General features: G+C 47.4%; 2 protein-coding genes across 2 annotated transcripts in view; both read right to left on the reverse strand.

Moving 5' to 3' along the window:
• Nucleotides 1-14,038, reverse strand: part of LOC144669369 (serine/arginine-rich splicing factor 3-like) — a 388,848-nt gene that overhangs the window by 143,638 nt on the left and 231,172 nt on the right. The window lies entirely within an intron of this gene.
• Nucleotides 1-14,038, reverse strand: part of syt3 (synaptotagmin III) — a 64,044-nt gene that overhangs the window by 15,331 nt on the left and 34,675 nt on the right. Inside the window, exons 4-5 of the mRNA XM_078531703.1 lie at nucleotides 1,527-1,647; nucleotides 561-732 (exon numbers count right to left, since the gene is read on the reverse strand). Coding sequence (XP_078387829.1) covers nucleotides 561-732; nucleotides 1,527-1,647 — 293 coding nt within the window. The remainder of the gene's footprint in view (nucleotides 1-560; nucleotides 733-1,526; nucleotides 1,648-14,038) is intronic.

The following is a 14,038-nucleotide window of genomic DNA, read 5'->3' on the forward strand; positions in this document are numbered from 1 at the left end:
TACACCACCATCTCCCCACCTTATCCAACCCGATATATGTATACACGCTAGTTTGTGTAATCTCTTCTTGTAATTTAACCCTTGGAGTCCTTAGATTCTGGTAAATCTATGCTGTATTCTGTCCAGTTACTAGGCATTTGCTTTTCAGTGCCATGGCCACTTGTCTCAGTCACACACTGTACACACTGCTACACAGGTACCAGCATAAGTCTAGATGGATAAAAGAAAAAACTGCGGATGCTGGAAATCCAAAACAAAAACAGAAATACCTGGAAAAACTCAGCAGGTCTGACAGCATCTGCGGAGAGGAACACAGTTAACGTTTCGAGTCCGAATGACTCTTCAACAGAAGACTCTTCTATTGAAGAGTCATACGGACTCGAAACGTTAACTGTGTTCCTCTCCGCAGATGCTGTCAGACCTGCTGAGTTTTTCCAGGTGTTTTTATTTTTGTGAAGTATAGGTGGATGTTGGAGCTGAATCCTCCCACAGGCCCCCACCTTCCTCCCTCCCCCCACCCACCCCGGGGCTGACCCCTATTTGGTTAGAGAGCTTCTCACCAGTCGTAGTCCATGACGGCAATGATGACATTCACATGATCCATGTTCTCGTTGGGAATGTCAAACACCAGGGCTTCGTTATACACCGGGTTGAGCGTGTTCTTCTTTATCGAGGTCTTCCGCTTCTTCAGACGCCTCCCTTCGCAGATCAGCGATGCCTTCACGTAGGGATCTGCGAATAGAGGGGAGGAGTGGGTTGGACAACACTCGGGCTGGGGCCCCACCAGGGCCTCGATTCTTCGCTGCCACTGGGCCTTTACCGCCCCCACCCCCACCCCTGACCCCCGACCCCCAGCCACTACCACAACATTCAAACAGGAAAAAAAAAATACTGCCAACTCCTGCTGACCTCTGCCTGCATAAAGGCATTGTGCAAAACTGGCTCTGTGCCTGTAGTCATCAGGTGCAAACACTAGTCTGCACTGATAACATTGGCATTGCTGCAGTTGACCTCAGCACCCCCAGACTGGGAAGGGCAAAGTAAATAAAGCCAGGAGTCCTATTCCTGAATGATTATCCCCAAGAGCAGACCATTCAGCCCCTCTAGATTGTCCTGTCATTAATTTAGGTGATGGACAATCTGTACCTCAACTCCACTGTACCCCCATTTGCTTCATAGCCCTTAATTCCCTTACCCCTCCCCCTCAAAAAAACTTGTCGACCTCATTGAAAATTCAATTTGTCCACTTGGCACCCACTACTTTTATATGGGAGAGTTTTGCATCACTCCTAAAATAGGGAGCATGTGCACGGTTCAGGGTCAGGGGTCAGGGTTTGGCCAGCAATGGCCAACTGACACTCCCTGTTTAAGCTCACACACCAGAGGAGCTGACAGTATCTGTAGGAGCAATGCCCCAAGAGAGGGCAGGGATGGGTGGAGGGAGGGGTGAGATAAGTAAAACTGGTTTGAGGCAAGCAGAAGGAGGGAATCCTCTGTCTAGCGCTCACATGAGGTGGTGAAATTACCTGAGAATCCAGTTAAATCCATCGCCTTTAGGTTGGTGGCTTTAATAATGGTGATGGTGAGTCTCCCTGCCGTTGGGAGATAGCACAACGAGAAGTTTATCTCACCCAGATCAGCCTTCTCCTGGGGGAGAGAGAAAAACATTAGTGCGGCAGATAAACATGCCAGAAAACTCCGACCTGGGCTTCGTTTCTTGGCACTGCTACAAGGGATTAAAATAGTCCACACCTGTATTTCCTCCTGAGGTGAAAACATTACTCATCATCAATCACAACCAAAAGGCCAATGGAGCAATGGGAGATAATCACTAAACTGTACTCTAGACCAATTATGCCAAGACTGCTTCATCTTTCATATGAATCAGGAGCAGGAGTAGGCCATTCGGCCCCTTGAGCCTGCTTCATGGCTGATCTGATTGTGGCCTCACTGTTACGATCCTGCCTATCCCCCCGACATCCTTTTTCTCCCTTGGTAGGGAAGAATCTATCTTTGATTTGTCAGCCTTTAGGCCCATTAGTTTTCCTAGTGCTTTCTCCCTAGTTATTGTGTTTGTTTTGAGTTCTCCCTCCCTTTTGCCTGTTGGTTTTCTACTATTCTTGGGTTGCTTTCTGTGTCTTCTACTGTGAAGACAGATACAAAACACTTGTCCAAAGCATCTGCCATTTCCTTGTTTCCAATTATTAATTCCCCAGTTTGACGCTGTAAGGGACCTATGCTTACTTTAGCTACTCTCTTCCTTTCTATATACTTGAAGAAGCTTTTACTGTCTGTTCTTATATTTCTTACTAGTTTTTTCTCATACTTTCACTTTTTTTTAGTCAACATTTGCTGGCCCTAAAAATTACCCAAACTTCCGACAAACCACAGATCTTTGCTGGGAAAAGGTTCATGAGGTTGGGGAGGGATACCTTCAAACAAGCACAGGTCAAGTGTCCTTTATCCCAAACCCTCGGGGCTGACTGCGTTTTGGATTTCAGATAGTTTCGGTTTACGGGTACTGCGTATAGGACTAGGCCTACTTACATTGCAATGGCCGAAGCCTAGGCTAGCTATAGTCTAACGTAAATAAAATGGCCAGAAAAGTAAGATGTACCACTGAATAATAAAGACAGGGTACCTGTAATAAGTTCCCACCCGTGGCACCATCTGCGATTCTGATTGTAGAAGAGGGTTCACAAGGTAAACAGTGCAAATGAACAACTAGACTTCCCAAGTTAAAGGTTGGGTCAGGTTGGCGAGGTTCGTGTTGGCTTGGGTCGCAATGGCTCTGCTCAGTGACATCCCGCGCTGAAGGTCGATGAGGTTCAAAAAGAGTGCTTTTTAAAAAATTCATTCACAGGATGTGGGCTTCACTGGCTGGGCCGGCATTTATTGCCCATCCCTAGTTGCCCTTGAGAAGGTGGTGGTGAGCTGCCTTCTTGAACCGCTGCAGTCCATGTGGTGTAGGGACACCCACAGTGCTGTTAGGGAGGGAGTTCCAGGATTTTGACCCAGCAACAGTGAAGGAACAGCGATATATTTCCAAGTCAGGATGGGGAGTGACTTGGAGGGGAACTTCCAGGTGGTGGTGTTCCCATCTATCTGCTGCCCCCGCCCGTCTAGACAGCAATGGTCGTGGGTTTGGAAGGTGCTGTCGAAGGAGACTTGGTGAGTTCCTGCAGTGCATCTTGTAGATGGTACACACTGCTGCTACTGTGGGTCGGTGGTGAAGGGAGTGAATGTTTATGGAAGGGGTGCCAATCAAGCGATCAAGCGGGCTGCTTTGTCCTGGATGGTGTTGAGCTTCTTCAGTCTTGTTGGAGCTGCACTCACCCAGGCAAGTGGAGAGTATTCCATCACACTCCTGACTTGTGCCTTGCAGGCAGGTGGATAGGCTTTGGGGAGTCAGGGTTTTTGGATGTGTCCAATTTTCAGGTTTATGGATAAAGGATACTTGAACTGTAAGTGGGTGGGGGGCTGGGGTGCAGGGGTGGGGGTGGGGATGGAACAGCACCCCTTCTGCCTCAATCGGCATGGCCACTGTGTGACCCGATGACTCTAGGTTCAGTTCGGAGCCTATTATGGAGCGAGATGGATTGGCTGCTTCAGCCACCGAGACAGGAAGGGGGGGGCGGTGGTAAGAGAAACAGCAGCCCGAGTCTCCACTCTCAATTGCTATCCTGAGTGGGGGAGCGCAGGAGTGAGCTCCTCTGTGATTTTTGGGATGCAGGTGATGCTGACAAGGTCAGTATTTGTTGCCCATCCCTAACTGCCCTTGAACTGAGTGGCTTGCTCGGCCATTTCAGAGGGGCAGTTAAAATTCACCACATTGCTGTGGGTCACATGTAGGTCAGGCCAGGTAAGGATGGGCTATTTTCCTCCATTAGCAGACCAGGTGGCTTTTTAACCACAAAAAGTGATGATTTCATGGTCCCTGTCTTTCAATTCCAGATTTTATTAATTGAACTTAAATTCCAACTCCTACCACAGTGGGATTATGAACCCATATTCTCCACAGCATCAGCCTGGGTCCCTGACTTACTAGGCCAGTGGCATTTCCACTATGCCATCGTCACCCCTCATATTTCCTGCCCCGCTGGCACCCACAGTCTACGCTCACACACAAGGAATAGTCACTGAAGTTTGAGGGATTAGCATGGAACTGAAGGAGAACAGCGTGAAATTTTTTTTAAAAAGAATTAACGGGCAGGTGAACAAATTAATCCGATGAGCTGTACTCCTCTGGAACTTGCTTTGCAAGTGTGAGCATCACCACTATGCTAAAAATGGAACCTGACAAGCCTGAAGAATCTAACTGATCTTCGAGTTAAGGGTATGTGCTGTGCACAGGCAAACATGGCTCCCTCTTGGTGCCTGGTCCCAAACCGTAGCTGTCAGTCTGTGCACTCGCCTGTATTACTGCTAAGCTTGAAGGAGCTTCAGAAGTACAAAACCAGTGTCAGATCTCCAATTTCCGTCTTGAATCCCTTCAACATACCACAGCCTCTGTTGACTTTTTTTTTTCAGCGATGGGGTTGTTCAAACCACTGAACTAAAAACAATGAAAATGCTCACTGCGCAAATGCTGTCTCACTTTGTTGAATCCTTACATTACTTCAGTGAATGACCATAGAACCCCACTCCCAAAAGTCAACTTGCTTCAATTGGATTGGTGATTCTAGTCTGAAGGATATAGGGGAGAATTTTCACATCGGCGTGTAAAATGATGCGCGGTGACGTGGGGCGTCCCGAAGTCACCGCGTGTCATTCAGATCCGGCACACGCCCGCCGATCTGTCAAAGGCCTGTTAAGGCCATTAAAAAGCCAATTAAACTAATTAACAATGCTGCCCCTCCAACCTTAAGGTTAACGGGGCAGGTGAAGAGACCAAGCGGCCTTTGTGTTTTTCAGGAAACCTCATCCATGGGCGGGATGAGGTTTCCTGAAGGTTTAATAAAATCTATAAATAATTTATTCACCTTTCGTAAACATGTTCCAGCTCATGTGGCACTGCCACATGAGGGGACATGTCTAAATAATTTTACTCTTTCTTGATTTCAAACTTTCATTGTGAACTTAATCTCCATGAGGCAGCTCCGTGCCTCAGGGAGATTTCTGCGCTCTTTCGCACGCAGAGCACAGGCCCTGACTCTCCCTCCTCCCCTCGCCCACACAGGTAGCGCTGATCACTACCGGGTGCGCATCATGCTGGGCGAGCCATAATTGGCCCGCCCAGGTAAAATGGCGGCATTCGGCTCCGCGCCCACCTCCAACCGGCCCACCCGACAGGGAGAAAATCCTCCCCATAATTTACCTTTCAACTGTGCCTACTATACTTAGTTCTGCCACAAGATGTCGCTAGTTGTAGGCTCTCTAGCAGCTTCTTGTGGTAGAAATGCATTAAGCTGTATTTCACAACCTGTTACATTCTGGCCCCATCACATTCTGGGACAAATCGTATACTAAGGGCTGGGGGTGGGTGGAGATTTCCAGGAGAAGCATCTCCAGTCAGAATCCCGGCCCAGTTTCCTAAAGGTCAACAAGAACAACAACCAATTTATACATATATAACACCATCAATGTAATAAAATGTCACAAGCCCTTTCAAAGGAGCATTATAACACAAAGTACAACATTGAGCTGCATAAGGAGATATTTGGTCAGGTGACTAAAAGCTTGGTCAAAGATGAGGAAAGTGAGATAGAGAGGTGGAGAGATGTAAGGAGGGTATTCCAGAGCTTGGAGCCATGGCAACTGAAGGTACGGCCACCAATGGGGGGGCGATTAAAATCAGGGATGCACAAGAGGTCAGATGTCATGAAGCAGACATAGGCGGGACTGAGGCTGTAGTGTATGAAAATTGTACTGTGCATTTTGTCTGCTTAAGGCTACCATGTACACATGTACCAGCAGAGGGAGTCTACTAGGAAGACATTATAAAGGATCCATATTTAAGAGCTTGTGCAGTTCTAATTCGAAATGTCTTTAGCTGAACGTTTCTGTCCCAAGAACATCACAGAAGCCTTCAGCAGGGGAGAGGGAACGGAGGCTGATGAGGTTGCTACTTGGTCTTCTTTCCCTGGAACAGGGAAATTCAGGGCCTTCCAGCCATCAGCCCAGGGACTATCCACAGATACAGCTTTATCACCATTTGAGTAAGTTCCTCCTGAGTTTCCTGTGGGATTTACGAACAAATTATCTGGTCTCCCCACCCTTAGCGGAAACATCATCTCTATGTCTACCCTACTAAACTCCTTCATAATTTTGAAGAGATCACCGCTCAGATTTCTCACTTCAAGAATGAAGAGCCCCAGTCTTCCCAAGGGGCAATTAGGGATGGGCAACAAATGCTGACTTAGTCAGCGACACCCGCACCTCATGAAAGAATTTTTAAAAGTCTGTTGAATTGGGGGAAGCTGCTTGATGCAGAGTTGCTGGATTGGGAAATGTTTTACCGTTGGGAATGGTTAAGGCGGGGAATGTTGCATCTTATAAGGGAAAATTGGGCAAATATTCCCAGTAAAGGAAAATATAGGAATTTGGGGAAAGAGAACAGAGCAGGAGGATTAGTTTGAGACTGGCTTAGTGAAGACGTAGAGAGTTGAAAGGACTCCTTCCACCCTGTGAAATGTAGCATAGTTCCAAGTTACAATGAGACAAGCCTCTCCAATACACTCATCTCAGCACCCATTTGTGTAATGGGTGGCTCTTCGCAATTGGAACAGTAGTGTCTCTACCCTCCATTGTGACTGTGCACACACTGCCATTTCAATTAGATTTCAACATAATTAATAGTTGCATAAAGGTAGGTAAGTGATTGATAGACTCCATTACCTAATAGCACTGGAGAAAGAGCAGGTAAAGCATCTCTACTTATCTCTATACAATAAGTGATGTGTTTCAGCATTCAGCTAGCGTTGTGCCAAATCAATCACTTACTCAATGACTCCACATATCCCAGTGTGTACATTGCAGCTCATCACTGTCCAAGTCATTAATGGAAGAGTATCCAAAAGTTAAAGACTAGAGCAACCTTAGAGAACGGCAAATATGCAATTTTTTTTTAATAAATACCCATTCCTGGAATGCTGGCAAGGCTGGCACTTATCACCCATCCCAATTTGCCCTTGAGAAGCAGACTGCCTGCTGCCACCCATGTGGTGAAGGTGCTTCTGCAGTGCTTTTAGGAAGGGAGTTCCAGGATATTGGGACCCAGTGACAGTGAAGGAACAGCCGAGAATGTCCGAGTCAGGATAGCGTGTGGCTCGGAGGGTACTTGGAGCTGGTGGTCTTTCCCTCACGTGTGGTTCACTTGCCCCTCTAACAGATGGTGGTCATGGGTTTGGACGGCACTTTCAAAGAATACTCTCTCCTACCCCAGGGAAGGGAATAGTAACTGATTCTTGCCGGGGTTAAATACGTAGCCCACCCACACCCTATCTAAACGTCTTTCTTCAACGGTGTGAGAGTCTAGGCACAAAATGGCAGACGATTTGATTAAAGCCAATCAAAATCCTGTTGTCACTTTATGGACACCCACACACTCGCACACTTATTCTAATGACCCCACCTCTGAATTGTTCGAGATTAGCTATTTTAAACCCACCTTTCATCCCGTCTGCACTAGTTCCATTACCTAACCCCGCTCCCATACTCTGGCCAATGAAGGAATTCATACCCATTCTCCTTATCCCTTAGAGTTGCCCACCCTGCAGGATTGCCCTGAAGTCCCCAGGAATTGAAGATCAATCTCCAGAGCACCACTGTGTGCAGCCCTGGTGAAAAATCATCATTTTCTTTCAACATTTATTTTTACCAGATATAAAGATATTGAAAATGGGGACAAAAAAGGCGTAATGAATCTTTTTGCTTTCCAATTGGCGTTGGAAGGTGGTATGTCACAAGGATGGATGTGCTGGCTGACTAATGTCTGGGGGCAAGTCATGTGATGAAACCTCCAGGAATACATTTAATTGCGTTTGGCAACACCTGTTTTCCCACATCTTGCTGTAAAATTTCACAAAGCAAAAATCACAAAATGATATCCTGTCCCCCCCCCCACCATGGTTAGTATTTGAAGCTGTTTCTCCAAATTACCTCAAATTAATCTTTCTTCCTCCTTGGTGCCATATTGAGGGTCTGTCCATATTGAGGGTCTGTGCATATTGAGGGTCTGTGCATATTGAGGGTCTGTCCATATTGAGGGTCTGTGCATATTGAGGGTCTGTGCATATTGAGGGTCTGTCCATATTGAGGGTCTGTGCATATTGAGGGTCTGTGCATATTGAGGGTCTGTGCATATTGAGGGTCTGTGCATATTGAGGGTCTGTGCATATTGAGAGTCTGTCCATATTGAGGGTCTGTCCATATTGAGAGTCTGTCCATATTGAGGGTCTGTCCATATTGAGGGTCTGTGCATATTGAGGGTCTGTCCATATTGAGGGTCTGTGCATATTGAGGGTCTGTGCATATTGAGAGTCTGTCCATATTGAGGGTCTGCCCATATTGAGGGTCTGTGCATATTGAGGGTCTGTGCATATTAAGGGTCTATCTGTCGGATGTAATGAGAGCCCAGCTCCCAAAGTGAGGCCTACTTACTGTAGTTCTCCTGTGGAGAATACTGATTGGCTTTGATGAGCTTTTGTTTCCTCAGTCGTTCATTTCTAAATTGCTCGCGAAGCTTTTCATCTCCACATTGTTCCCCGGTGGCAACCTCTAACTCCCTTGTTCTCCATTCCCCTCCCACACCCAGGTACTCTCAGCAATAGAGAGCCAGGCTGTGGTAATTCGAGTATTTCTCTAGACCTATCAGTTAGCCAGAGCTGGCAGAGGACGAATAAAATTGGACTGAGAGATATCTGCGAGGAGGCATACAAATTTATCGTTGAGTCATGAACTCCCACTCTTTTTGTCAGCTTCAGGATTATGATGACTAAAGGCTTCTCTAGCAAACAACTTAGTGACAACCATCAAGGTTGCCAACTCTGCTTGGAGTGTTGCGCTACGTGGGGCACAGCACATTAATGGTTGTGCTACTGGGCTAATAGTCCCTAGCCAAGCTGTTCCAGTACAGCCACGACACTGGCATCTACCAGGCTATGTGGAAAATTGCCCAGTATTGTCCTGTACACAAAAAGCAGGACAAATCCAACCCAGCCAATTACCGGCCAATCAGTCTACTCTCCATCATCAGTAAAGTAATGGAAGGGGTCATCAACAGTGCTATCAAGTGGCACTTGCTTAACAATAACTTGTTCACTGACGTCCAGTTGGTTTCTGGCAGGGCCACTCAGCTCATGCCCTCATTAAAGCCTTGGTTCAAATATGGACAAAAGAGCTGAGCCCCCGAGGTGGGGTGAGAGTGACTGCCCTTGACTTCAAGGCCGCATTTGGCTGAGTGTGGCATTAAAGGGCCCTAGCAAAACTGGAGTCAATGAGAATCAGGGGGGAAACTCACCACTGGTTGGAGTCATACCTAGCACAAAGGAAGATGGTTGTGGTTGTTGGAGGTCAGACATCCCAGCTCCAGGACATTGCTGCAGGAGTTCCTCAGGATAGTGTCCTGGGCCCAACCATCTTCAGCTACTTCATCAATGACCTTCCTTCTATCATAATGTCAGAAGTGGGGATGTTCGCTGATAATAATGTTCAGCACCATTCGTGACTCCTCAGATACTGAAGCAGTCCATGTCCAAATACAGCAAGATCTGGACAATATCCATGCTTGGGCTGACAAGTGGCAAGTAACATTCGCACCACACAAGTGTCAGGCAATGACCATCTCCAACAATAGAGAATCTAACCATCAGCCCTTGACATTCAATGGCATTACCATCACTGAATCCCCCACTATCAACATCCAGGGGGTTACCATTGACAGAAACTGAACTGGACTAGCCATATAAATACTATGGCTATAAGAGCAGGTCAGAGGCTAGGAATCCTGTGATGAGTAACTCACCTCCTGACTCCCCAAAGCCTGTCCACCATCTACAAGGCACAAGTCAGGAGTGTGATGGAATATTCCCCACTTGCCTGGATGAGTGCAGCTCCAACAACACTCAAGAAGCTTGACATCATCCAGAACAAAGCAGCCCACTTGATTGGCACCACATCCACAAACATTCACTCCCTCCACCACCGACACACAGTAGCAGCAGTGTGTACCATCTTTAAGATGTACTGCAGGAATTCACCAAGGCTCCTTAGACAGCACCTTCCAAACCCATGACCACTACCATCTAGAAAGACAAGGACAGCGGATAGATGGGAACACCACCACCTGGAAGTTCCCCTCCATGTCACTCACCATTCTGACTTGGAAATATATCACCGTTCCTTCACTGTCGCTGGGTCAAAATCCTAGAACTCCCTCCCTAACAGCGCTGCGGGTGTACCTACACCACATGGACTGCAGCGGTTCAAGAAGGCAGCTCACCACCACCTTCTCAAGGGCAACTAGGCCCAGCCAGCGAAGCCCACATGCCATGAATGAATAAAAAAAAAGGCTGGGACTGATGAGACATGAATTCAAATCCCACCACAGCCTCTGTGTAGTTTGATTTCAGTTAAATAAATATATTTGGAATTAAAAGGCTTTTGCACTGTAACATCTCCATTATCTATTGTTCAGAAACGCCAGTTGGGAGAAAAGCATGAGCAGACCCAAGCAACTCATGCAGTGGAATCTTGTGCCCTTCCCTGTGGGGAGTTCGATGGTCACATTGACCCTGATTGAGGGACCCAGCATCGGTAAGGGTAGGCCCACTGAAAGCTTCCCTTGCTGCTGAACCCCCTCACCCCTACCACCCCCTGCCCGCTGCGATTCCCCCCTCCCTACCATCACTCACCTGTGCCTGGGTCCCTCCACAACCCGAGGCCTCCAGGGGGGTGTTGGAGCTGCCACTACCTCCCTGGTGGCACTGCTGAGCACAGAAGTGTTGCCGGCCCCTGATTGGCTGGCAGCTCCCAGAGGGCGGGACTTCAGCCCCCAGGGTCTTTGATCCTGAGAGAAGGCCCACGGCTGACTTGTTAATTGCCTGATTGGCACAAGATGTGTCTTCCCAAAAAGGAGACACAGGGGGTCTTGCAGGTTCTCTGGCCAATAGCTGACTCCCCTGTTGCCTCCACAAGATTCTGTCCATGGACCCTCCACCCAGCATCATTTTAGTACACTACTTTAGGAGCGGAAACATTGAAGATACAATATTTAGATAAGTAAAGCAATTTTTATTAATGTTTTATAATATTTTATCACTGTTTTGAGTTTCAAGTAAATATTATATCTTTGGCATTTCCCAGTTCACCCTCTCGTGCTTAGGCATTTTAATGTTGTTCTATATAGTCCAGAAAGTTCCAAAATCCAGGAATTACTCCTAAGTCATTTAAGACTCCGGTCCTAAGCATTCTGGACAAACTACTGGATTGTCATAAAAACCCATCTGGTTCACTGATGACCTTAAGGGGGGGAAAATCTGCCATCATTACCTGGTCTGGCCTACATGTGACTCCAGACCCACGTCAATGTGGTTGACTCTTAGCTGCCCTCTGAAAGAGCCTAGCAAGTCACACAGTTGAGTAGGGATGGACAAAATTGCTCACAGCAATGTCTTGGGGGTGAATCTTTCATTCCTGGGCATGGAAAGTCACTATCATGTTGTAGAGGACCCATTCTAAGGAATATCTTTCTCTAAATTCTTTCGAGTTATCAACAGTCACAGATTGCAACTCTTCCGGGTACAATCACAGTTCTTGGTTTCCGGGAGTGGGATATGAACCCACAACCCTCTGATTCAAAGGCGAGGGTGCTATGAACTGAGCCACAGACGGTGTCATGCTTAAGAAGGTGAGAAATCGGCAATCGCCATGGTAACGGAACGTGGGCCCAGTGTCTGCGACTTTCCACCCGGCGACACCGGATTTCTGTCAAGATGGCGGCGGCCAGTCCCAGAAAATGGATACTTCCCACGAGGAAAGTACCGAAAGCTGGGAGAGTCTGGAGTTGCCTTAAGGGCATTCCTGGGCTGCTTTTGGCAACACCCAGTCACATGTGACCTGTGGCGGCTGCCACATTTCTGAAGCGGACAGTAGGAGGCTAGTGCAGCCACCACACCATGTGACCGGGAATTCTGAGAACCCAGCCAGGAAGAGAGGACTTGCATTTATATAGCGCCTTTCAGGAGCTCAGGAGATCCCAAAGCACCTTACAGCCAATGAAGTACTTTTGAAGTGCAATCACTGTTGTAAAATGGGAAATACGGAAGCCAACTTGTGCACAGCAAGATCCAACAAACAGCAATGAGGCAATGATCAACCAATGATTGGTGACGTTGGTTAAGGGATAAATATTGACCAGGATAGGGCGGGGACCTTTGCCAAAATTGTTTTCGAAATAGGGCCACAGCATCTTTAAGGTTCACCTGAGGGGACCTCAGTTTAACGTCTCATCCGAAAGATGGCACTTCCAACAGTCTGGCTCTCCCTCAGTACCGCACTGGGAGTGTCAGCCTTAATTTTGGGGTGCAGTGTCTGGAGTGGGGGCTTGAATCTGCAAAATTCTGACTAGTTAGGGACCTTTCACCTGACGGGTTTTCTCTTTGATGTCTCCAATTGTTTATCTTCCCTCGTAGGGAAGTGGAATAGTCAGGGACATGTTAGTATGGAACTTCTGTTCAATTAAACCTAAAGCCTTTGGTGCAGGGTCGAGGGGTTGGTGGGGGAGAGAGCTGTAACCATTATGGAGCCATTATTAGAATATTCACCCATGTACACATTCTGAGGTCTTGTGGTGCAGTGGGTAGTGAACCTGCCCCTGCCCCTGAGCCAGAAGCTCTGGGTTCAAGTCTCACTCCAGGTCTTGATGGCCAAGGAAGGTGTGTTCAGAATATGGCCAAACAGGTTGAGTATCAACTTGCAAATCCTTCCAATGCAGGCCCAAGGCAGGGGGGTAAGAATGGGAGAGATTCCTGGTTAGCCATGGGATGGAAAGAACATTGGAGCCTCTACCATCACTATCCATAGCTCCAGACTACAACATACTTGGAAAAGTAACTCAGGCTCTTGAGTGAACTGTGACGCACACTACAAAGCCATATCTGTTCAGTTTTTAAAAGCTGCCATTTCTTAGTTAGCAGCCCGAGGAGATGAGGAGAACTTTTTTAATGCAAAGAGTTGCCATGATCTTGAATGGGCAGAGGGAAGAGATTGAAAAGCAATCTCCAACAGGCAATTAGAAAAGTATCCAAAGGGGAGGAAAATTTGCAGGGCTGTGTGGACAGAGAGCAGGGGGAGCTGGCATAGGCTCAGTGGGCTGAATAGCCCCCTTCGGTGCTGTAAGATGCTATGATTCAGGCCCCTGCAGGGGTAACAGCTGGTTGCAAAGCAAATCACATCCTCTGCTCAAAGCCATTAGCAATGCAGCTGGCAAGCTGGACAGCAATATGTACAGGACAGGCTGCAATCTTCCTCTGCTCATATGTCCCAGGGAAATGAGTTGATGTCTGACAGCAATTTAAATTGGAAACACTGTAAAGTGGCTCAAAGGGATCATCCTGTAACTGTCTCCACTCCACACACGTGGCTAAAGGGAAGATTCAGTGAATAATATATAAAAAAGAAACAATCTTTAGGCCGTCACCACGGCTGAATGAATCAAGTGCAGCGGCGTCAGGAGAGCTAGCTTATAAAGTGAGATTAAAGGCCTCTTTTATTAAGGCCGAGGTCTTCAATCAGCAAATTGTGGCTGCTGGACTTTGTAGGAGAGTTAGACAGAATAGTTTTGACCCCCCCCCCAACCTCCCCAGCTCCAAACCCCTCCCCTCTGCACCACCCATAAATAGTTATGGGGCTGAGCCAATGATAGACAGATTTTTGGTCTCTCAGGAAATCAAGGGCTATTGAGCAGATGGAAAAGCGGAGTTTGCTTTTTTTTTTCATTGTTTCATGGGGTGCGGGCATCACTGGCAAGGCCAGCCTTTGTTGCCCATCCCTAATTGCCCTTGAACTGAGTGGCCTGCTCAGCCTTTTCAGAGGGGCA

Source organism: Cetorhinus maximus, chromosome 29 (genome assembly GCF_964194155.1).
Source record: "Cetorhinus maximus chromosome 29, sCetMax3.hap1.1, whole genome shotgun sequence".
Taxonomy (NCBI): domain Eukaryota; kingdom Metazoa; phylum Chordata; class Chondrichthyes; order Lamniformes; family Cetorhinidae; genus Cetorhinus; species Cetorhinus maximus.